The sequence below is a fragment of the Dendronephthya gigantea genome, unplaced genomic scaffold (assembly GCF_004324835.1).
Source record: "Dendronephthya gigantea isolate DGI-Jeju-01 unplaced genomic scaffold, DenGig_1.0 000012F, whole genome shotgun sequence".
Lineage (NCBI taxonomy): Eukaryota > Metazoa > Cnidaria > Anthozoa > Malacalcyonacea > Nephtheidae > Dendronephthya > Dendronephthya gigantea.
Genome location: NW_021163022.1, coordinates 2,201,830 through 2,226,890, shown reverse-complemented (window position 1 = coordinate 2,226,890; position 25,061 = coordinate 2,201,830). Strand labels below are relative to the sequence as shown.

General features: G+C 37.9%; 2 protein-coding genes and 1 long non-coding RNA gene across 6 annotated transcripts in view; 2 read left to right on the top strand and 1 right to left on the bottom strand.

Moving 5' to 3' along the window:
- Nucleotides 1–21,938, bottom strand: part of LOC114518972 — a 37,334-nt gene extending 15,396 nt beyond the window's left edge. For all 4 annotated transcript variants that reach the window (XR_003686536.1, XR_003686537.1, XR_003686539.1 and 1 more), the window contains exons 1-2: nucleotides 21,825–21,938; nucleotides 12,112–12,229 (exon numbers count right to left, since the gene is read on the bottom strand). This is a non-coding gene — a long non-coding RNA (uncharacterized LOC114518972). The remainder of the gene's footprint in view (nucleotides 1–12,111; nucleotides 12,230–21,824) is intronic.
- On the top strand, nucleotides 186–14,354 carry LOC114518969 (abnormal spindle-like microcephaly-associated protein homolog). Its single transcript, XM_028539020.1, has 26 exons — nucleotides 186–902; nucleotides 1,460–1,682; nucleotides 2,331–2,507; nucleotides 2,663–2,719; nucleotides 3,098–3,340; nucleotides 3,433–3,500; nucleotides 3,606–3,747; nucleotides 4,035–4,165; nucleotides 4,289–4,393; nucleotides 4,536–4,606; nucleotides 4,678–4,753; nucleotides 4,838–4,987; nucleotides 5,144–5,338; nucleotides 5,440–5,635; nucleotides 5,813–5,883; nucleotides 6,028–6,099; nucleotides 6,183–6,311; nucleotides 6,455–6,484; nucleotides 6,623–10,861; nucleotides 10,984–11,520; nucleotides 11,782–11,931; nucleotides 12,076–12,267; nucleotides 12,412–12,604; nucleotides 12,717–12,871; nucleotides 13,264–13,416; nucleotides 13,548–14,354. The coding sequence occupies exons 1-26, from the start codon at nucleotides 372–374 to the stop codon at nucleotides 13,761–13,763; spliced, it is 8,502 nt and encodes a 2,833-aa protein (XP_028394821.1). The 5' UTR covers nucleotides 186–371; the 3' UTR covers nucleotides 13,764–14,354.
- On the top strand, nucleotides 16,966–23,283 carry LOC114518971 (high affinity copper uptake protein 1-like). The gene is made up of 4 exons (XM_028539023.1): nucleotides 16,966–17,352; nucleotides 21,116–21,182; nucleotides 22,082–22,265; nucleotides 22,569–23,283. Exons 1-4 carry the CDS (start codon nucleotides 17,173–17,175, stop codon nucleotides 22,768–22,770), a joined length of 633 nt encoding a protein of 210 aa, XP_028394824.1. The 5' UTR covers nucleotides 16,966–17,172; the 3' UTR covers nucleotides 22,771–23,283.
- Nucleotides 23,284–25,061: the final 1,778 nt, after the last annotated feature.

The window sequence follows — 25,061 nt, the reverse complement described above, 5'->3', positions numbered from 1 at the left end:
CCGTACCCATCTAAATTATCTAAATGAAGTATCCTCATAGTCATTAAGAGCCCGCGATCTCAGATCCCCTTGCTTCCTGATTGGTTGGATTCCTTAAGTATCGTTTTGTGATTGGCTGTCTGTTTGGAAACAAAATTTGAAACACAACGAGAAAATCAAATTTGTATGCATGTGTGAAACAAAGGAGTGGAACATTTCGTTACGAAGCTAAGGATAAATTGTTTCATTCTTTTCTATATTTGCTGGGAAGTATCGGTGTTCGTTTTTATAATTGCGCATCAAATTTTTAAACAAGAGTGTTTTCCTCAATGATTTAAAGAAATTGCTTGGACGAATTGTGTTTTGTTGGTCGATCCATTCAGGCATTCACTATGTGGTCCCCTGATCATGATTCCAACGTATTTACAAAGGAAAATATCGAAGTACCTTCTACACCGAGGCATGGAAAATGGTATGGACCGTGTACTCCGCAAGAAGACAGACGATCGGGTTCGCCAAGGGAAAGCCCGCGTTTGAGCTTGACCATGTTCGCCAAGACTCCGAGAATATCATTTGGCAAGGTTAAAATTGGTTGTAGTAAAGTGAAACGAGTAGTCATTGACAATCCATTAACTATCGCCCAAAGTTTACACCTGGAAAAATGGCCAGACAGCAAGGGGTTCATAATTTTTAAGCCAGTGGAACACAAGGCTACATGGCAATCTAATGATTCCGATACCTTGGAACGTAATGTTGAATTCATAATTCCTGGAATGAGTGAAATGGATTTACCAATCATGTGGAAACCAAACGCTGAAGGCAATTATAGAGAGTTGGTGACGCTGACACTTGGTGATTTTAATCGGTTGAATCTTATCATATTTGGGAATGCCGTTGATATGACAGTTAAGACTAAGCCAAAGGTACTGCATTGTGAATATAGTATCAATATATTTTAGTATGTTACACAAGTCATACTATTATTTTGGTAGTTGGACAGGTTTGGGGTAGAACTTTTGGACAGGTTTGGAGTAGTAAATTACATATTCACGTACACCTGTACCATTAATTCATTGCGTGCACAATTCTAAAAAGGATAATATTTGGGATGAAAAAAAAGGTTTTTAGCTCAGATCAAATGCACAGGCTAAATAGCCATAAGTGTCATATTTCCTACATGTATTGTTTTGAGTTGATTTGGTAAGCTTTATGAATTATGCAAGGTAAATGCTTTTTCAAATGTGATTCAGAAAACTGCCTAATTTAATTATAATTGCTCTTAAAACACATTTCTATCCTATATATATGGTATATATACTTTTTTTTTTGAAAAGTTCCTCCTCCATCACCATGCACAGTTGTGCACAATCTGATGATGTAGCTATAGTAAAGAGTTTATTTTATTTTGTCACAATTCTCAGTTCATGTCAAGCTGCTCAACAATATTTACCACAAATCTTGAATTTTTCACATGCAACAGATGAAAACATTACTGCCAGAGGATATTAAGAAGAGTACAGTATTGTCATCTCAAAAGAGGAAAATTTCAAAGACAGACAAACATTCAACGAACAGTGTCAAATCAAAACGCATTCTTCGTGAAAGTAATAGAGGTGTTCCTGAGCCTTCTGTTGCACTTGACTTTTGTTCGAGTGCAGTACCAGTAGTGAAACCTGTCATAAAGTCTGAGAATAGATTGAAAGGTTGGTAGAATTAAGTTGCTTCACTGAACTTCTGTTTTTTAATTCATGCATATAAATTAGAAAAAAGCATAAATCCAGCCAGGTGATTTAATGAGACCTTCCATGAAATATTTGAATTGAAATAATTATAATTATTGATATATGGTAACATTTGATAGAATATACAGCCAAGAGGGTAGGTGGGCAGTGTCTTCAAACAAACGTCCTTACATTGAATGTCAGGCAGTTACATTGAATGTCAGGCAATGTTCTAGCTACCACACTTCATTAAATATATCTGATAACCTGATAAAAAACTTATAACCATTAATTCTATTGCATATACCCCCTCCCTTGTCACTAGTTCTGTATAACTGCTGAATCCTTAAACCTCAAAAACTAAAGCACTTTCCACGGCAGTTTTATATGTACATGCAGTATTACCGGTAGAGAGATTTATTATATTTTAAAAGAAGGCCCGCCCATTTTATCCAGTGTGAATTAAGGCCCAAATCAGAATAGCCCATTTTTAGCTATATATATAAGATCAAGATATAGCCATATGGTATAAAAAAATTATTAATTATACGGAAATAAACCTCCCGGCCAATTCATATATACCAACGGGACTCCACGAGTACCTGTTAATTTTGTATTTGATGTGAACAGGGAAAAATATCACGTCGCGAAAATTTAAAGCAAAAGTTGCAGCAAAAGGAATTGCTCCTTCGCGACTGACATTGACGAAGCACTTGACAACTGAGAGAAGCTTGCCAAGACATCCGTTACCATATGCTGCGAAAAATATGTACTATGATGAAAAATGGATGGAGAAGCAGGAGAGAGGTAAATGAAGAAACGTCAAAGAAAGAAAGAAAGATCGATGTGTCCGCGGACTCTTTTATTAATTTCCAGGAGACTTAATCTTTTTGTTGATGCTGTTATTTCGTTTCTCAAGTTTTCATGTTTTGTAACAACTATAATATTGTTTGTTAATTAAGGCTTCGTTCAATGGCTGAATCACGTTTTGACTCCTCCAGACGAGCTTGTTGTGTCAGGTAAGGGAAGCCGGGTTATACATAACAGCTGCTGTAATCTATAATTATTAGTTTTTTTATATTTATATCGCCATTCGGTGGAATATGTTCTCCTATAATTCCTATCTCCGATTTTTATGTGTAGACTGTAGCGTTTTCTATGAAGCTCCGTACGTCAAGATAGTGATTTTTTCAACCGTTGTGAAAACGCTTGAAAGATTTGGGGCTTATAACAGTTATTGTACAACGAGAATCCCCAATTTGGGAACACTTATAAGACAATCTTAGAGCTAATATTGGAAAAATCGGGGGGATAAAGTTTAATAAGCCGTGCATAACACGTTTTGGTCTTTCAGAGCATGGTAACGTCTAAAGTTTTAAATACTTTCGTTTCGTTAGAAGGTTCGTGCATATTTTCTCCTTATGAAACAACAAAAGATGGTGAACAGCATCTTGCACCAACAAAAGAAGTGTTGTCGTTACGTGCTTATACAGCAAAACGAAAGATGGCCCGACTAAGACGCAGTGCTTGTCTTCTATATCAGTCGCCGCCAATTGCGATGGTCGCCAAGACAATAGAGGGTGAAGTAGAGAGAAATAGACTGAAGATACGAGCCGATAAACATTTCCATCAAGATTTAGGTAGATCCGTGTTTGTTTTGTAAACGTTGTATTTCTGAATGCTATTCGATTTTCTTTCTTTGAATTGCGTCACCTGATTACTTGATTTTCAGGAATCAAGGAGACAATGGTTAAAATGCTGCTATCGTATAATTCACTATGGCTCCGCATTGGACTTGAGGTAACTGTTTGGGATTTATCTTAGTTCGACAAGATAGGTTTCTTTAGGACAGCGTCCTGGTGTTCTTTTTTCGTATTATAACACTTCAAATTCCTAACCTTTTAGACAATCTATGGCGAAATATTGACATTGCACTCAAATAACGACATCGTTGGTCTGAAGCGGTTCTTGAAACGACGTTTTTTGGCAAATCCCGATGTCTCTAAGGAATATCGTCACCCAACAGTTGCTGAAGCCTATCGTCCTGGTATTAATTTTAAAATATGTCATGTTGCTATCGCGTCATATGTATTTAGGCAGGGATGGGATCCACGGCGTTTTCATGGGGGGAGGATGCAGTGGCTTCCTAAAGAATAAACTTCAAACTTCCAGACGCCAGTAAAACGTTTGTCCCACAAACTTTTGTGAAACTTTTGTGGAATTGATATCATGCATATTTGCGCCCCCTGCACCCCCCTCAGGGAGGTTGTCCCCCAGCCATGTGGGCGTTGTTTTTTTAATTATTATATACATACTGTCATTCTCCTCGTTCAGGTTACTACGAAGCACTTAAAAAATTCACTTTAAAGAAGTTCCTCTTGCTAATTTTGTTTTTGGACAAAGCAAAACTAACACGTTTGATTGATCATGATCCATGCCTGTTCAATAAAGACGCTGAATACAAGGTATTCTATTTTGCAAGAGAGAACTATTTGCAATACCTGAGTATATATCTAAACAGTATTGATATAATGGCATTTGATTGTTTGATAAACTGTTTGGTTGATTTTCTAAATTCTCCTTTATAGAGCAGTCGCTTCTTACTTTTGTCGTTTTCGAGAGATTACTTGAAAGGCGAGGGAGATGTAACAAAACATCTTGGTCTATTAAACTATATTGTTACACACGAACAGGTTTGTATTTGCCACACCATCAACTTTACAATTCTCTCTCTTAGTTTGTCCCATATGCAATAAAAGATGTAAAACCACGTCCTGTGGGAACAGCTAGGTTTAAGGGGCTGTGGTATCTGATCTCTATGTATATTATTTGTAGATACCACTTGATGAGATGGACTACGCTGTAACAAACTTAGCAGTTGACCTCCGGGATGGTCTGAGAATAACGTAAGTTTGTTTTTACCAGTTTCTAAGCACTTTGCAATATTTTGTTAAACGCATAACTGTATCCTCAATAGGCGAGTTATTGAACTTCTGACACAAAACTGGCGCCTTTCTGCAAGTTTACGCGTTCCGGTCATCAGTCGACTTCAGGTAAGTCAAAGACTGTTGTTGGTAATTCTTCCACAATTCCAATGTACGTTTATCATCATAACTGTATGATTGTTTCCTCTTCAGAAAATTCATAATGTAGACGTGGCAATCAATGCGTTGAAAGAGAGAGGTATTCTTGCAGAAGAACTGAATTCAGTGAACCCCCGCCATATTGTCGATGGTCATCGGGAAAAGACTTTATCCTTACTCTGGATGATTATATTACACTTTCAGGTAATGCTGCATGTTTCTCCAACATGGGCTTTCTAAATTCTGCAGTTATATATGTATTATAAAAATCACGGAAACCGGAAAGAGTACCAATCATGTTGCGGGGAAAAACGTCAGGAATGATTGAAATAAACTGTTTGTTCTGTTGCATGCATGTAGGTGAATCAGGTTGTAAATGAACAGCAGATCAAAGATGAAATCGCATTCCTGAAGAAGTACTCCTCTCGGAGAAATCAACATTCCAAGGAAACGATGTTTGCTGAGCGTAGCGATGATGATGTTTATAGCAAATCAGAAAAACTCAGTTTGTTATTAGAATGGTGTCGAGGTGTATGTCGCTTGTATGGTGTCAAGGTACATGAAGTATTAACTTAATTACATCGACAACACGTGGCGTTAAATCTGGGTTATTCAACTTTTCATTTACTTTTTTCACTGTCGATGTGATTTTTTAGGTTGACAACTTTACAGTGTCAATGTCAGACGGTCGTGTCATGTGCTACCTATTACATTACTACCACCCGAGTTTACTACGTGAGGAAGACATCTGTCAAGAGACAACACAAACTTGTAATCCATATACAGCAGAAGATGACAGCATTGATGATGACAGTTTGAACTCGAAGGACGAAAGTTTAGCTTATAATCAAGGTAGTTTTAAAGTCTAGCTGTTTTCCACTACAGGTGAATTTGATCGTGCGAGGTACAGAATTAATTCAGCAGTGTGATTTTGCTCGCCAATTACATTGCCGTATTGATTATTCTCAGTAATAAGTTCCAAAGCAGAAAAAAGGCCAACTAAATAATCATTTCTGCTTCTCAATATAGACCATCCGACTCCAAAGGTTAGCCAACTAAAAGACAACGAAAGAAGAAATTATGAATTGCTACGCGAGAAGGTGAATAATTCATCGTCTTTGTTCTTTTCAAACGTCTTCAACACCAAGCATCCAGGAGCCACCATACCCTATTATTTTAGAGATCGACTGCTAGATCTTATCTAAAGGCTCTGATGTAACGATGAATGCAATATTTCTTCAAAGGTTAAAGAGTTAGGAAGTGTTCCTTCTATGTTGAAATTCACAGATTTATCCTGCACCATACCGGATGAAAAGGTAGTTATTGGGCTTTTATGTGACCAACCAAATGAATTGAACAAACTAAACAAAATTATAAGCAATATTCCCATTATTTATAGGTTATTATTACATACCTTTCCTATCTCTGCGCACGATTATTGGACTTGAGATTAGAAGGTCGTGCGGCAAGGATCATTCAGTTAGCGTGGAGGAAATATCGTGAAGGGCAGCAAGTCAAGGAAATCGAGGTAAAACAGAATATGCCATAGTTAGAATTATCGATTTAGGAATAAACTAAGAATATAGGCTTGGAGATGATGATATTTCTGGATATATCACAAGACAAGGAATAAAATAAGGATATTTACACATTTTCATTTATTATCTTTAGAGAAAGAACCATGCTGCCTATGTTATTCAGGTAGTCACAATCACCTTCCATTACATGCTGCTTGCCTCTTCTACCCTGGCTTACACTACTTTGATATTACCACCTCAGATCCAATCGTGTTTTCTTCGTTTCATCATTTCATAACTTTGTATTAAAATCTGGTTTTAGAAATGCTTCAGGATTTACATGGAAAACAAACGGCAAGAACTCGTGATACATTCGACTGTCGTCATCCAAGCGTACGTACGCGGTCACATAGCTCGACGCAACCTACGTCATCAGCAACGCGCAGCCGCAGTGATCCAATCATACTACCGCTCCTATCGTGACATGTTGGAGACCCGGGACGAGTTTACCAAACTTAAACGAGTTACCTTAAGTATGCAATCGCTATATCGTGGAAACATCACGAGACGCCATTTGAGGCGAATGGAAGCTGCTCGAATGATACAATCAAGCTGGCGTGGTTTCCTGGTTAGACAAGAATTTTTGAGGCAAAAACAGGCTGTTATTTCTCTCCAAGCTGAAATGAGAAAGTTCATTGCAAAACGGCGTTACCGACAACTTAAAGCTAATTCTTTGAATATACAGCGCAGATACAGAGCGAAACTATTGACAAGAAGAACCAGAGGCGAGTTTGTTAATTTAAAGAAGACTGTAATCAGCCTTCAAGCGATTTGCAGGGGAAATATGGCTAGAAAAGAAGTAAGAATTCTAAAAGCCGCGATTACTATACAGAAGTCCGTGAAAATGCGGCGTTGTCGTCAAGAGTTCTTGAAAATCAGGGAAAGTATTACAAAATTGCAAGCCATTGTGCGAAGAAACATCGCAGAAGCAAGGTACAAGAAATTTATTTTTGCTGCTGTTGTTATTCAGAAAAGATGGAGAGCTAATAGGCAAGGTGTTATTGCAAGGAAGACGTACAAACAGCTAAAAACAAGTGTAGTTGCCATTCAGTCACACTACAGACAGCATATCGCTCGTAAACAGTATCTTGATACAAGAAAGAAAGTCATCCTATCACAAGCGTGTGTCAGAGCTTTCCTAGTACGAAAAGAGATGAATAAAAGAATCAATGCTTGCTCTGTAATACAGAATTATTTCAGAGCTTACATCCTTATGAAGAAAACAGCGCAAGACTATAAAGAGACGAAGGACGCCTCAATCAAAATACAAGCCGCATGGCGGGGAAAAACAGCCCGTGAGTTGTTCAATCATCAAAAGTCGGTGATTATTTTAGCTCAAGCCCAGGTCCGTGGATGCCTCGTGAGGAGAAACTACTTGCGCACTAAATCAGCTGTGATTGTGTTACAAGTTCGATACCGTGCTCTAAAACAGATGCAACGCCAACGTCGAGCATACCTTGAAACAAGAGATGCAATTATAACGCTCCAGGCTGCACAGCGAGGTCGTCGTGTGCGGGAAGAGATGAAACGCATGACGACAGCAGTTACTCTAATCCAGACCTATTTCCGACGCTACATCGTGCGAGCCCACTATGTGCACTTAAAGCATTGTGTGGTAGTTCTCCAGCGGCAGTATCGCGCATGGACTGTTGGACGTCAAGTAGCTTTGGAGTACACGAGAACACGGAACGCTGCGATAGTGATACAGAAATATGCACGTGGAATGAGTGTACGAAAGGAAATGCACAAGCTCAATCAAGCTGCTGTGATTATTCAAGCAAGCTTCAGGAGATATCGTCAACATACAGCATATTTAGCATTACAAAGAGTTTCAACAAACATGCAGCGTCGATTTCGAGCAAATCTCAAGTTTCAAGCCGCCCGCGAGGAATATCTTTTGAAAAAGAAAAGCGTTATTCTGTTGCAAAGAGCACTTCGTACAGCGATTAGCGTCAGGCAATATCAACGGCAGAGACAAGCTGCTGTGGTACTACAAACACGGTGGCGAGCAGAGTTATGTTCACGTAAGGCTAGGCTGGAGTTTCACTGTATTCGAGACAGTGTTATAACAATCCAGGCTTTCGCAAGAGGTCACAAGGCACGTAAAGAGATGAAGAGAGTAAGAGCTGCAATCAAGATCCAATCCCTTTGGCGAGGTTTGGTCCAGAGGAAAATGTATAAGAAAAAAAGAAATGCTGCTCAAAAGTTGCAGGCCTGTTTCCGCATGTTGATAGCAAAGAGCAAGTACAAGAAGCTTAAAAACACCGCTGTCTACCTCCAGAGACTTGTACGAGCTAATCAACTATGTCGACGTCACACTAGGGATTACCAAACCACGCGTGCTGCAGTTGTCACACTACAAGCCGCGGTTCGTGGGTATTACGCACGCAAGGAATTGGAAAGAATCAACAAAGCGGCGACTAAGATTCAAGCCTCGTTCCGACGGTTTTTCATACGGCAGGCGTACCTAGAGACACGTCGGAGTGCACTCGTAATCCAACGGCGTCGACGGGCTACGATGATGTGCAGGCAAGCAACAACCGAATACCAAACCCTGAGATCCTCGGTCATATTGTTGCAATCCCACATGCGTGGTTTTATAGCAAGGAAAAACTTCCTAGAATCACGTGAGAAAATCGTGCTCCTCCAATCTGCTGTTCGTCGAATCCAAGCACGCAATAGTTATTTACAAAAGCGTAATGCAGCCTTAACGCTCCAGAAACGATATCGGGCCTTTGTCCAAGGTTCAACTGTAAGAAAGTTGTATCATCTTCAACGAGGTGCTTGTATGGCACTTCAAGCAAATGTCAGAAGCTGGATCTGCCGGCGAAGATACCTCGAGATGAAGAAAGCTGCTAATACTATCCAAGTTTACTACAAGGCAACGGTTTGCGCTAGAAAGCAACGTCAAGAGTATCTTCGATTGCATAAAGCTGTGCTTACTGTTCAATCTTTCACACGTGGTTGGTTTGCACGTCGTAAAATGCGCAGATATTACGCGGCAAGATGTATTCAAAGTTGGTGGCGGATGTACACAGTTCGGGAATGGTATGCCTATCAGCGTACGCGGGTTGTACGTACACAAAGCATTGTTCGTACGTGGTTATGTCGGCGAAGATTTCTGGCACTTCAAGAAGCAGTGGTTGTAGTACAAAGACAGTACCGAGCTAATCAGTTGGGCAGAAAAGAAAGAGATTTGTTCATGGAGATAAAAGGATCTTGCTTTATGATTCAACACTGCTATCGTTTCTACCGTCAACGTCGTCTGGTTAGAAAAATGCTTGAAAGTGCCTCAACTCTGCGGAAAGCGTCTGTAACCGTACAAAGGCGTTTCCGTGCAAACCAATTGGCGAAGTCAACACGACAAGGGTACGTTCTCCTACGAACCTCGACCGAACTCATACAAACCGTGTATCGTGGCTACCGGCAACGCTCAGAATACAAAGCATTGAAAGCCGCTACGATCAAAATGCAAGCATTAACCCGAGGAAAACAGACGAGCCAGAATTACAAAAGAATTCGTGCTGCAGCAGTTGTCATTCAAAGTTGGTATAGAGCTTGCACACAAGGACATATACAAAGACAAATTTTTGTGGCACAAAAGGTGAACGCTGTGAGAATACAGAGCTTCTACAGAGGTTTCAAGACAAGGAGTCATTACAAAAAGCTCAAACAAGTTTCTATTACAATCCAGAGTTTAGTCCGCAGAAACATCGCGCGTAAAACCTTTATTAGACTCCGAAATGCTGCTATAGTCATGCAAACAAGAGAAAGAGCTAGAGTTCTCGGTCAAACTCAAAGGAGTTTATTTTTGATGCAAAAAAGTTGCGCCGTTATGCTTCAAAGTCAATTCCGTGGTAAGCGTGAAAGGACACGATTTGTGCAAACAAAGAACGTTGTTGTAAAACTACAAGCGTTAGTACGCCGAAAACATGCACAAGTAGCGTTTCAAAGAGCACGAGATGCTGTGATAGTTTTACAGCGCAGAGAAAGAGCACGCGTTTTGGGAAAAAGGCAACGAGAAAGTTTCCTTGAACAACGGCACAGTGCAATATTCATACAGAGTATGGTACGATCTCATCAACAAAGGAAACGTTACGTCGAGCTCCGGCAAGCGGTGGTCACCACGCAGGCTCACGTACGTGGAAAACGAGGATATTGTGAATATCAGAAACTGCGACAGGCTGCGATAGTAACCCAGAGGAGAGAAAGGGCGAGAACACTTGGGAAAATGGAACGAGAATCATTCTTAATGAAGAGAAAGAGTGTCGTGTGTATTCAAAGTTGGGTGAAAGGATGTAAAAGAAGACGAGCCTACAAGAGACTCAGGGATGCAACTGTGACAACACAAGCATTTGTGAGAGGACAGAAGCAGAGAAAGAAATACAACAAGATGAGGTTAGCAGCTGTTTGTATTCAGAAACATTATCGAGCTTACAGACTTGGGAAAGAAACCCTTGGCCGTTATCAATGTATAAAGAATGCCACGATTACCATTCAGGTGAGACTTGACGGTTTTTTGTATTTCTAGTTATAGTAAGATTTTTACCCTCACTAGATATATAAGAGACAAATTAAAAATGAAACTTCTAAATATTATGTTATAAACTTTATGAATTTCAGAGTTATTGCCGAGGCCACTTCGAAAGACAGATGGTTAAACGTATAAGAGCGTGTCTAACTATTCAAGCAGCCTATCGAGGATACGTCATTAGACATTGGTACTTTCACTTTCGTGAAACTACTGTTTATGTCCAATCGTTACAACGAATGAAACACGAGCAGAAGCAATACAAAGAACTACGAAATGCAACTATTGAATTACAGCGAAGAGTTAGGGCTAACCAACTTGGTCGTAAAGTGAAAATCGATTACCTTGAAACACGGAATAAGGTTATTCTCATTCAAGCACATTGGCGTGGGTTTAAAGCCCGTGAAGACGTCGAACGAATTAAATCAGCTGAAGTCATTCAAAGATGGTACCGCGCATGCATAGCAAGTCGCCGGGTGTATACTCAGTTTGTACTGTTGAGAAAATCGATCATTAGCATGCAGGCTTGTTACCGTGGTAACATAGCACGACAACAATTCAGACGTGAACGGGCAGCTCGATTAATCCAGGCTCATGTGAGAGGCTATTTCGCGAGAGCATTAGTCAAGGTGGGTTTTGTATTGATACTACTTCCTTTACTTAGGCTAACACTATCATGTTCAACTAAGTGTAGTATAGCTAGGTGAAGTGGACTTATGTACTGAATTTATCAGGAGTGCAATCCAGATATTCATTTCCAAGAAATGGATTCTTGAAAACCGTGATAGGAATGAATTTTAGGCATGAATAAAAGTCCCGACTGAGACTAGTATAGAGAGTCTTTATAAGAAGGAATTGTAACCTATTTTTGACCTGCTGTGTGTTTTTAGAGACTACAAGCAGAGAAAGAAGCTAGATTGTTACGATTCGCAGCTGCAACTTATGCGAACCTTATGGTCATACGTTTACAACGTGTTTATCGCAAAACCAGAGCGATTGCTTTGTTCAGAGCTAAGATGGACCGTTTAGTTTTTCTTCAGGTAATTTATAAATACATTAATAATTATAATTTTAAAAAAATTGCAAAAATTATCACGAAATACAATGCCGGTCTCAATGGTAACACAGATGCATATAGTCCACTAAGTTCTGATCAATCACAAAATAAATATTTTTACGTCTAGCGATGGTGGAGAGCAAAGTTGGAAAGATTGTCTTACCTCAGGAAGCGGTACCTTGTCTGCCAGGTCCAAAGGGTATGGCGCGCAAAGCTTGATAAGAAGAACCAATCAGCAATCAAGATACAATCCGCAGTGAGATCATTCCTTGCTAAACGATCTGTCGAGAGACGAAAAAAAGCAATTATTACTCTTCAGGTTTGTTCGGGATAAGAATTAGGAATTGCTCTAACTTTTCCCTTACTGGAACATGTGAGATTATCTCAGGCTGTCGAAATATCCCTATGATGCCTGTCAGGTGATCGTAACAAGCAAATACCAAAACTATTTTCTTTTAAACAGTGTGTCTGGCGAGGATACAATGTCAGAAAACATTTCAATACGATGAAATTCAAGAAAGCTAGACAACGAATATTTTTGGCCAATTCTAATGTTACCGAGTCCATGAAGCTTTGCAATCTTACAAGTTCTGCTTTGGATTATTTGTTGAGATGTAAAAATCTCACAACAGTTCGTGAGGCTTTAGTTCACCTTGGTAAGATATTGAACACAGCGATTTCTATAATATATTATATATATCTTATTCATTAAGAGAATATAATTAAATGAAATAGGCCCCATTTTTAAAAAAAAATTGCCATTCACAGAGGTCGCATCACGATTATCAAACAAATGTGCTGAACAACTCGTGACGGACAGTGCACTTCATGTGATTTTCAAAGTCGTTCGTGATTCCAATCGCAGTCTCGCGCATATGGGCTTGATAAAACTCGCCCTGGATATCTTTGTTAATGTTTCTAAGGTAGCTATATATTTAGTGTACTAGCAATAATATATTATAATACAACATTTATAGTACGCGCGTGTTGATTGGTCGAGAAGCGTGTTTCTATATAACTGTATAGAAACACGGGCCGAACTTGACCAGCGAAGCGATATAATCAGAATTTGTAATTGAATCGAATTATAATATTTGTACGAAATCGTTTTATCGAGTTACTGATATTTCTACTGATATTTCTCGTTCTCCCAAACTCCCACGCGTGTTTCTATAACTGTATAGAAACACGGAAAATATTTTCTATTTCTTAAATGTATAATTGTGTGGGAAGATGTGGTGTGGAGTGGATGATGAGAGAGGATGACCATGATCGAGAGATGCAATTAACAATTTTTCATTTTAATCCATATTAGTGTCCTACTACAAAGAATGCTGTTGTGACTAAGGAACCGAATTCATTCGATACGCTGGTTGAATTAGCGTGTATATTCCGCGAGAAACATGAAATTTTTCTAAGAGTTACGAACCTTCTCACGATATTGTGTGGGAATGAAGAAATTAAAGAGGTAAAATTTCAAGAAGAGGAAATATTTCAATATCTTATTTAATTTGTTCAATCGTTTGAGATTTAAGAAGTCCTGACGCTTTGACCTGCATGCACACACCTTCCTAATCTCGCATCTCATTCTATTTTCAGGGCTTGCTCAGTATGGAAAAAGCCGTGAACAAAATCAAATCAATTTACGCAATTACAAAGAGAAAAAATGATTTTGAAAGGAAACGCAACACAGCAAAAGTCAATAAGCTGAAAGTGTCAAGTCGAAACCCAACGAAATCGGGCAATAGTACGACTGCTGTTAATCCGTTGTCAGCAGTCGTCAGCTTAGTAGAAACGTTAGGTTTGGATATGTAAATATGTTTGGATAAGAATGAACTTTTAATATCTCACTGACAATCTTAGCAGCAGCGAGGACATGCAAAGAAAACTGGTCTCATGGTTTGAGATAACATATGGAAAACTACACCATAGTTCGGATTAAAAAATCAGTCGCCATATCAAACTTTTTCTGAATTTAAAAAGAAAAGGATTCGCCTTAAGGCGGTTTTCCACCAGGCGGAATTTTTCGATCGAACGAAATTTTTCGCTCGATTTTCTTTTCAATTGTGACCGGTGAAGAGAATCCTCTACGGCGAATTCTCGTAATTGAAAAGAATATCAGACGAAAAGTTTCGTTCGATTGAAAAATTCCGCCTATAGTGGAAGACCGTCTTTAGACAGCACTTAAGCTTAGCATAAATCATTGAACTTTACTATTCTAATGATTACGATTTCGTTTTTATGTGTAATTTACGCGTTTAAAAAGTGATGTTTTGAACTGTCATATATAAACCTATATATCCATCGCTATTACTTTATATATACTTTATGTTTATGTATATATCTTATGCAACGACGTAGTCAAGGATTTTTGTACATGGTAAAAAACGATACTTATTGTCGGAACACATCAATTTGGATTTTTTTTTCAGTGATTTCGCATAAAATGCAGTACATACCAACTGTATAAATAGACAAAACACTTGACATTTCGACCTACAGTAGGAGGCAAAAGTTTGAGTCCAGTGACTGTATTTCTTTGTTTCAGCAGCATATATTAATATTCTACAGAAAACCTTACCGATAAGTGAACTAGAAAAAAGTAAACAAGTAAACAGAAAAATACATGCTGTACAACAACTATGAGATGTTATGATATTCATTTTTACGTATTTTAATGTGCAAACATGCATTTACATGTCATTGCTTAGTTCCCTCTTTTTTGCTCTTGAAATGACCTTTATTCTTGCTCGCATAGATTCCATAGGTTTTTTAATGTCACACGTTCAATACCTTGCCAGCATTCGTTGACCACTTGCCTCAAGTCAGCCTGGCTGGCGGGTCTGTGCCTCGCCCTCTTCCGGTTAAAACGGTTCTACAAGTGCTCCATAGGTTTTAGATCTGGAATATGAGGTGGAAAGCCATGACAACGAGATCACCAGAATGAGTTTGCTTCTAAACGATTTCTGGCACATAGAAGATGTGCATGTGCTTAGGGTGATTATCATGTAGTTAGACGTGCGATCATCTTTGTACCAGATGAAATTCCATGTCCTTGAAGAATTGGATGATACTTTTCTTTAATTAGGATCCTATTATATCTTTCAATATTGCCAAACCGAGCATGACCAAAGCAGCTAAAAGTTTGCTTGAGTAGGATTTAGTTTCTTCGAACCTCTCCAAGGTTAGTTGCATACCACCTTTTTAAATTCTCACTTCTTCTGCGATCTTACGAGGAAAGAATCCTTCAATACTTAATGGAACTATTTGTCCTTGTGCACCATCACTTTGCCCTTTTTCCTACCCATCTTGGGCAGTGTAAAGGAATGAGAACTTTATTTTGTTATAATTTAGATCATTAGGACCAAAACAGTGTGCAATTAATATAGTTTACAGTACTGAAACACTAGCACGCATGTCTTAACTCCAATACGCTGCCAGGATTTAATACTGGAATTCTACAACGACTGGACTCAAACTTTTGCCTCCTACTGTATATAGTATATATGAGCCTTCGTCACTCGTCAGCTTTACCCATTGTCACACAATCTGAGTGCTTTGAGAGCTTTCTAGCTTCTATATTCCTATAAAGGACAATTTTTTTTATTCTTGCTATCAATTAAACATGCTAACCTATTTTTACTTGACCATCGCGTTTAGTTTCTTAGATATATTATAGGAGTCGTGCATGCATGTTGGTAGACAAATGTTCGTTTTAGAGGAAAATAACCCCCTTTATCTGTAACAGTTTCTCTCAGGATAATGTCCCTTCGTAAATAACACGAATCGGGTGTTTAGTTACTTTAATTAAATTTGTGTTTTAGCCAACATCAGTGAGTGCTCGCTTAGGGACTACCCACGTTTATTTATCTCGCTGAAGTATGGCCATGCATTTTTGGCAAGGAAACGCCACAGAACGGAGAGTGTTACAGCACCTCACTGACAAGACTTAGCGAAAATTGTTTTCTCCAATTCCATGTTGCGAAAGCATCAGCCTTGCCTCGTACACAGCCGCTTTAGCAGATATACTACTTGAGAGCCTGGGTACGAGGCTGATAAAGCATGCGGTGGGCCAAAATATTAAACTTTGAACGGCTCTAAATTTTTTCTTTTTTAAAATCGAAAACGTCTTTCACTACACCCCGACACATGCAAAGCAGAAAATCGCAGCAAAAAATGCAGATGTAAACGGGCCTTGGTAAACAGCTTGCATGCGACTTTCGGTCTTTCTAAGATGTATTCCTACACTTAGGTGTATTCCTTACAGGGAGGGAGGGATGGATTTCAAGTGGGAAACATGACCTATAATTGACTTGAAAGCCTTTTTTTCAAATCTCAATCATTGATGGCTATGATCACTGAAGAATGAAGTGCTTTGTAACTTTGAATATTTTTTTGTCAAAAACAATAGATCGGCCTCGGTGGCTGAAATACGAGAACTGGGCTTAAGTGAATTTTTATTCACTGGGACGAGTGTCGCAAGAATCAAGTGAATGTGAAGCATGTAAAAATGCTGTTGGTGAAATGGTTGTTATTGCCAAAAACGTTGGTCGGATACAATAGACCTAATAATATACTTCTAAAACGCTTCCTCGTTGGCAAACATTTGCGAACGGATGCTTGAAGTTGAGTGTAATTAGTAGGCGGGACTAATCGCGTATAAAATTGAACCGAATTGAGAGAAAAACAAATACAATGATTTCAAGTTGAAATGAATAAAAAATACGAAAGATGCCAGTCCTTGATTCACGAACGAGACAACAGACGTATGTTAACAACCCAGATCCTGACCTCGTGGGCAAAGTCCCTAATCTCACACTGCAGGGTTTCACTGGAAATTCTTTGACCCAAGACCTTCTATCCTTAGGAGGGGGGCCAGAGAGGGGGTCAATTTTAGCCGTATAATAATTGAATTTAAAGGAGGTTTTCAAATGTTCTTTGTCTTTTTTTTCATTCCCACCCCCTGTTAGGACTGCCATATGCAAATTTTAGTAGCCCTGCTGAAACGTATAAGTGTTCCACTCGAAAATCAGCCTGTGTAATGTACTCTATCATTAAGTGCCCGCACGAAAGAAAAGTTCTGTTAAGAATCTCTCAGTAATACTGTGTTTAACTGACGTGTTAGTTGTGAAATTGTTTCTCGTAAACACGCATCTTTTCGTTCACTGAAGATATATCGGTATTTTCGCTTCATTTGTCACGGATTTGAAGGCTAACGGCAATCATGAATATGAATATGAGTACGCTGAATAGTACTGTATTTTATGGAACACATTCAATGACAGGTCATGGAACAGACTCGATGACTGGACATGGACATGGAACACGCTTGATGGGAAATGACCACTCTAGGACTATGGGAGGGCACAATATTCCAGGAGATCATAGTACGAGAGGCCATTCGGTAAGGTTTATTTGTCATTCGGTATGTGAAATTACGCTTGACCGCTAGGGGGCAATTCAGATTTACTAGAAGTCGCCTTGTAGATCCCAGCGCAGCGAGCTTGAGCGGCTGAGGTCAGCGTTTTTAGGGCAAGGTTGAAATGAATTAGACGCGCTTAAAAGAAATCATACTTCTTGATGAGGGGCTAACTAGTCTTATAGCATCCTGTTGCACACTATTTGCATATGAAAACACATAATTTCTTCATATTAATAACTTGACTTACTTCAGCAAATATATCTCGTACATATCAAACAATATCTTATCACCATAATAAATCATACATATCACGAGATTGTCTTAGCCATAAACTGCAAACATGAATCATCACAATTGGATTACATCAGTTAACACTTCAATGACTGTTCGAATGATTACGTTTCTGAGATTTGAAATGGTTTTAACAATTCCTTTTGTAAGAGCAGGGTGTATCAAAAACCTGCAACCTTTTGAAATTACAATTTGTAATTTCCACTGCATCTAATCTATTTATTCAACGAGAATATATAAATCATAAACGTATGAACTAATCTTATCAAAGGCCTTTTATAGTCGTTACCACCGTATGACCACTCGGTATAAAATTTCTACCCTAAACAAATCCTGTTGTACCAAGCCTGTTCCACACTATCCACCGGTTAGATTTTGTCTACCCCCGTGTAAGGTTTATAAACGGTCTCTTGAAATCGATCGAAGGAGATGGGAGAAATTACTGAAGAATATTTCGCATTAAAGGAGCCAAGGAAGGTCAAATTGCGACAAACAACGGTAAAGGGTTATAGTTAAGCCGTAAAAGCCGTTTAATTCTGAATTAAAGAGAATTAAATCTGAACACAGCTATCGGCGTCTTAATTACGTCAGTTGGGTGCATGAGTATCACAACTGTGTAAAATACGTAAGTAGTATTCGAACTTTGGATGTTTACAAACGATTGCCGTCTCAAATACAAAGACAAAGATCTTGAAAACAGACAACAAGAACAATTGGCTTAGGGCTTTTCTTAGCCAATGAAAACCTGAGATAACCTGTTCTACACACTGAGCTATATAATAATTCCTGGAGGACCGGTTCTTGACCAGAAAGTGAAGCAAAAAACATGGCGGATTTCGGCGTTTGCTGACGCCACTTGGTTCCTTTTGCTCATGGTAGTTACCACTGACATACCGCGATACAAAGTGAGAAATTGAGTCCGTCTCCCTCCTGGATTTTATGAAAATATTTTCAGCTTTCCGTATAAATATTTGTTTTTCATATAAAATGGATAAAAGTATTTCTCTTTTTCCCTGTTCAACAAATGGAAAGGACACGTAGCTTCGTGCTCTGCGTCTGACGTTGTGAATGGCTTAATTCACTTATCGGTAGAGTGAATTTTCTCATTTTGCTCTTATTTTATAACATCCAGGTAACTGAGGTAACTGACTAAACTGAGGTAAGCCGTTTTTCAACTTTTTTTACTATAAACAATTTCGTTTTTGGCCTTTCGAGTTGGACTATAGTATAAACTGATTACCAATAACCAAAGCCTCTGAGACAATAAATCCATCAAAACGTGTGGTACTGACAAACAGTCAATGCAATGTTATATACTCAAATTTTATCATTTTTTCTTAACTTGTGTGGGGAAAAAATTATATTCCTGGCAGTGTCAATCTTTTGAGTTTGGTCTATGTTGTTTTCATGATAGCAAACATCAATGCTAATAGGTAAACCATTCCCCCAGTGAGTCTACTATAGTCACTCTTCTGTTGATCCCACCCAGCATCAATTAACATGATCTGAGGGTGCTAATACAAAATAATAAGATGCTGTAAACAGTGTAAAATTCCAACCTCTGATAGTGAGCCCTGTTAAAGCCTAGTTAATATATTATCTTGTTTACCTTGTCAAATCCAAAGTGAAATGATCAATTATCACAGCTTTTAATTTATTTTTTAGCTTCTTGCACCTTGGGAATAAATCTTGATCATATCTCCATTTTTATTTTTCAGGATGAAGTTCATGCATTTTATGACTGTGCATTGTTATTCTTCATTTCCATGTTATCTGATTTTGTTGTTGGCTGGTGTTTTTATACCATTTGTGATATTAATTAATGAAATAAATATAAACATGCATTGACTGAGCAGTGTCTTCAATCTGCAGCAACTTTTGTAATTTTCTGTTTATGGTATCAACCTCCAAAGGGGTTATATTCATTAGGCTAATCAGTGCAGCCTATGGAGGAATAAATGTTATTCTTTACTATGACCAGGGGTCCAGGGATGCAATTTGAGAATGCTGAAAACAGGTTTATTAAGGTACAAGTTGATGACTTGAATGAAAAGTATATTATGCAAATATGATTCTTAGTTGAAACTGTATTCCTGCACTTAGTATTCGTCAGCTGCCCAGCATTTTGCCTGAGCTATGGCCTCTGTTTCTTTGGATTGTGCATAGATATAAAGTCTTGAAGACAGCATCACATACTGAATACTGATTACATACTTCCTGCGCAATTCATCAGTTCAGGGTTTAGAAAAGTCAAATTGTTGCCCATAAATTCCTAGTTGTCTTCAAAATATGCGAGGATAGTGCCAAAACATTCAAACATTTGTAAACTTTCATATTGAAATGTATAAATAACAAAAATTTATTACGAAAATAAAATAATAAACCTGTCAGTTCGTGTCAGTATTAAAATCTTTAGTTTGTCCACATTTTTCGATATTTTAATATATATTTGTTCCCGCACTGGCAAAAACAGCGTGTATGACTTGTATTCATCTTAAAATAAAACTTTATTGTATGTCAGTGCGAAAAATATCAAAAAAACAACCAAAAAACATTTCAAAACAAAAAAGATTCACTGCAAAAAAAATATAAAAACCAGGGGGGAGAATTGTTATTTACAAAAACCAGGGGGGAGAATACTGCTGTAGCGGGCTCATAATTGAGCCTGGTCAGTGGTAACTACCATGGCCAAAAGGAACCAAGTGGCGTCAGCAGAGCTTCTGCGGTTGCGCAGAAGGGCGAAGTCCGCCATGTTTTTTGCTTCACTTTTTGAGAAAAAAACATTAGGAGCCGGTCCTCCAGGAATTATTATATAGCTCAGTGGTTCTACACTATATGACCCTTGTACATGACGTCACCGTCGGCATCTGGGTTGTGCGAATTGCAAAAGCTGGACAGCGCTTTCCATTGGGTAGTGGTTTTATTCAACCGCATTCAATCGCTCCAAAAATTCTAAAAATTATACATATTTTATTTTAATTATGTTTATTCTATTTTCGCGCTCTTTTGGGTTCAAGTTGCTGGCGCCCCGAGGTCTGGGCACGAGAGAGTCCAATAATTGATTTTTGGATGCAAGCTCGATCCAAAAAAAATTATTGGACGCTGGGCCCATCAGCAGCTAAAATTACGTAATAAATACAGAATATTGAGAATTAACCAATAATTAGGTAAGCTTGATGTCACAAAGAATTAATGATTCTTCGGTTGGCTCCGAAAAATTATCGACCAGCGTTTCTAATCAGATTTTTTTAAAAGAGGAATATCGAAGCACTTTATAATTGCTTATGTAGTAACTCCAACAGTTTACAGATTTTTCATTATTTTAACTGTTGTTTTACCATTATTTTCACTGGTAGGACTGAAAAAAAATTATTACTATTATTATTATTATTTTCTAACTGGTAGTAACTATTTTCTCTGTTTTTTTTTCTGTTTAAATATTCTTTTATTCTAGGTGGGTTTTGAGTTCAGTTCAAAAGCAATAATTTTGTTTCATGACTGGAGTATTGATAGCATTGGAGGTAACCCAATAGACCTTATTATACATAATGACATAACAAGCCATGACACCTGCAGAGAATTCTGGTTTTAATAGTCACAGTGAAAGATTCAAACTTCAAAATTTCCTGCCGTGAATACTAAGACCAGAATTCCCTGCAGTCTATTATTATAAATGGGAAAGCAATTTTGATTGTTACTGTAAATTAATTGCTTGCAATTTTATATTTTTTCATATCAACTGAAATTTTATAAGAAGAGCATTCTTTTAGCTATACCCTACATTTGGCAGTTTTATTTTGATTTTTGATACCGCATGATATTTGCTCAATGTTATATCATTCTCGATATTATGAAGGAAAACTCAGAAGATTTAACATTCCTGTACATGTGATTGCCTTTATTTATCAAATAATTTATCACTTTGAATTGTGGCAAGCTACAGGGCAAATGTTTTACCTCTTAGATAAACCAGCACTTTCATTAGTATAGGGTACTTAAGTAATTGTAAATGTAATATCCTGTAACAAATGTATAAATATATATACCCTAACCCAAAAGTGCCTGAAAAGAAGCATTATAACTTATAAGCATATACCGTTTATATCTTGAACTGAAGTGACACTTTACAAAAGTACTACTGTACTAGTTAGCTTCATTCTTACCTCATAAAGGCGTTTGATAATATATCTTTCCATGACGTCCATTTGAACAATCTTTGTAAGCGAATAATAATGTAAAGCCTATATATAGTTCCTACCAGTAGCCAGTGGGCGATGTATTCTTGGTGGGTGAATTCGAAACTTTTGACTCGAAATATTAAACGAAGCACTTCATTTAAGCCACAATCACAGACACTGACCGTGTCCAATACTTGCGATATGAGGCGTTTTTTTTCGACCAGTTTTTTCTCATTCTTTAGGAATGGTGTGGTCATGTATCGTGGTATTCCTTATGGCCATGTTTTATGAAGGTTTCAAAGTTTTCCGTGAAGTCTTGCGAAAAAAACACTGCACTTCCGAAGATTACGACGTGCCTGGCAATAATACCAATGGCCAACTCGTGGCTGGCAAGGGATTTTGTCATGCATATGTGCATAAGGGCAGGTAAACAGCCTTGGTAAACAGCCTTGGTAAACAGCCTTGGTAAACAGCCTTGGTAAACAGCCTTCGTAAACAGCCTTAGTAAACAGCCAACTGACCTAGTTAGAATTGTTGAGACCTAGTTAACTACAGCTTCATTATCTCGCACGATTAGAATGCGTTTAAACTTTAAAAGAAACATATAAAATGAATATATAGGCATACGTTTTTTGATTCACCCAGATGTACACATGTGTCCCTTGTACGAGCACTCCGCAACCATGTTTAAAACTTCAACTGCATAAGTTCATACGTTCTATCTTTCAGGTCCTGTTACTGCAACCGGCATCATTTCCTCCAATCTTTTCTGCACATCATCCAAGTGGCGATTAGTTATTTCCTGATGTTGATAGCGATGACTTACAATGGATGGCTTTTTATTGCTGTGTGTCTTGGAGCTGGTTTTGGTTACTTTTTGTTCAGCTGGAAATTCCCAAAGTCGTTTGATGTCAATGAACACTGCTATTAATTTTTCTTTGGCAGTGAGCTGTTTTTCATCCATCCCAAAGTCGCCATCAGAATCAAATCTGTAACTTTTCCATTTTTCGTATTGATCATCAGTAGGCTTATAATTAAAGCAAATAAACCAAATCAATAAACATTTAATTTTTAATTTCGGTTAAAATATACACAAAAAACAGACACAAAAATGCTACACTTAGTCTTAGGGCCCGTTTACACACTGCGATTTTATGTGTGATCTTCTTTTGTTAGATGTAAACACTTGATGTAAACGTACTAAATGAGTGAATTGGTTACTGACTGATGTTCAAATAAGAGCTCTTAAGCATTCGTAACTTATTACTCATTCACATCTATCAATAGAAGACTGAAAATAGCACATAAAATCGCAGCAAAAAGTGTAACGAGCCTCAGTTGTACCGTCTCTAACCATATGGTGAATGTAATTGGTGCATATATATGGTATTAAGAAATTATTGTTTGTAATTTGTAATACTTTTAATATATATATATATATAGCCATGTGCACTTAGTAAAGTTTTCGAGCGTTTTCATTTATGTTTCCACGCTAAAACAATTGCAAACACCATCAATTTAGGACAGAAGTTAGAGCTGATCACCTCAATATTTTGTTTACTGTGAAACAATCAATTCCGATCCTATAGAAATGAAAATTTACTCACTTAAATTAAGTTAAAACTTGCACAGTGAGACAACAATAATTATTAGTATTTTTGCACAAGTGAATATAACAAATCCTGCATATTGATTGGTCAACTGAATTATGCTGTTAATATTCACCTTCAGGTGAATGGGCAAAATGGCGGCCGTAGCCGTTTTTTGGACGTTTTTTACAAAGAGATAAGCGAACAAATGCAGTTCTTGTGTCAATTCACTTGAGCAAAAATACTAAAACAGTTATTCGCCTTAGGCTCGGTGATTATCGGGGATTATTCACCTCGACTTCGTTTCGGTGAATATTCCCCGATAATCACTGAGCCTAACGTGCTCAGCGTCCAATTATTTTTTTTTTGATCGAACTTGCATCCAAAAAACAATGATTGGACTCTCTTGTGCCCAGACCTTGGCGCGCCAGCAACTTGAACCCAAAAGCACCGAAAGAGCGCGAAATAAAATAAACATCAATAAACTGATAAAATAAGCATTTATAAAGGCTTCGTTTTACAATCGTTTTATATACGTACGTTTCTGATGTCTTTAAATGTACAATAAAACAATTATTCGATTCGGCTTTTGCATGATATCAAGAATTATTCAGACTTTGGCAATGACAACGGTGCCACTGGCATTAGAAAGAAATACAAATTGGTTTTTATCTCAATGAACAACGCATTATTATTCAATGCAACAATAATATAAAACTGTTTGCTAACTCAGATATGTTCCAGTTGTTCACCCATATAATTCCAAGGAAGGCCAAAAAATTTCCTTCTGGAGTCGAAAGGCAATAGACCTTTTTCATAATGACGTCAAACGCGGAAAGTGTGATGTTACACGAAGTTTGATTGGCTCGATAGTTTTGTGGAGCCAATCAAATTTCGTGTAACATTAGATTTTCCGCGTTTGACGTCATTATAAGAAAGGTCTATTGTATCCCTTAAAATTATACGCTTTATCCGTTAATAAAGTGTTAGTATTCTTTCAATTCGATTTTGTTAAAAAGCCGTGCGATTTTATCACAGGTTTTGACAATATCACATTCTATCACATGCAGGTTCTAATAGTTCTAATTGGTCAATGAACAGGAAGTTATGAATTTTTTCAATGCAAGAAGTTTCCAAAAATATTTGGTGAACTGAATTCCGTTAATCAATGGACAAATATGGGCACATATATGACTCAAAAATGGCTCAAGTCAAGGCTCAAAAATGGCTCCTGGAGTCTCAGGACTCCAAAAAATTTGTGAACGTAAAAAATGCATCCTTTTGAGTTTTAGCTCTAAGGCTAAGCCTACTTAGAGATGACCAACATTAGGATTTCATACAGTTTCATACAGTCTCAAATGCAGAGGCGAGGTTGATTAAGGTAGGGTGTTCAATGGTCCTACATGATGTCATTAGGCAACCAGTTCTGACCGTAAACATAAGACTAGAGATCCTAGATACTAGAAATATAGTATATTTATATATTACTGATTTTTTTCAGGTGCAAAATGCCTTGAGAAGCCCACGCAGGCTGCGCTGGTGTTAAACTGAGGCCATTATTCATTACACATATTCATTCTGTTATCTTACGTGAACTAAATTTGAGAATGGGTAAAAGTTTGAGGGCACGGCA

What these genes read in the sequence shown, in the direction of transcription:
- LOC114518969 (XM_028539020.1), top strand. Translation starts at nt 372, where the DNA reads ATGTGGTCCCCTGATCATGATTCCAACGTATTTACAAAGGAAAATATC. An exon ending in CAGTTAAGACTAAGCCAAAG is followed by an intron (nt 903 to 1,459) that starts GTACTGCATTGT and finishes CACATGCAACAG; the next exon opens with ATGAAAACATTACTGCCAGA. An exon ending in AGACGAGCTTGTTGTGTCAG is followed by an intron (nt 2,720 to 3,097) that starts GTAAGGGAAGCC and finishes TCGTTTCGTTAG; the next exon opens with AAGGTTCGTGCATATTTTCT.
- LOC114518971 (XM_028539023.1), top strand. Translation starts at nt 17,173, where the DNA reads ATGAATATGAATATGAGTACGCTGAATAGTACTGTATTTTATGGAACA. An exon ending in ATAGTACGAGAGGCCATTCG is followed by an intron (nt 17,353 to 21,115) that starts GTAAGGTTTATT and finishes CTTTTATTCTAG; the next exon opens with GTGGGTTTTGAGTTCAGTTC. An exon ending in GCATATGTGCATAAGGGCAG is followed by an intron (nt 22,266 to 22,568) that starts GTAAACAGCCTT and finishes TCTATCTTTCAG; the next exon opens with GTCCTGTTACTGCAACCGGC.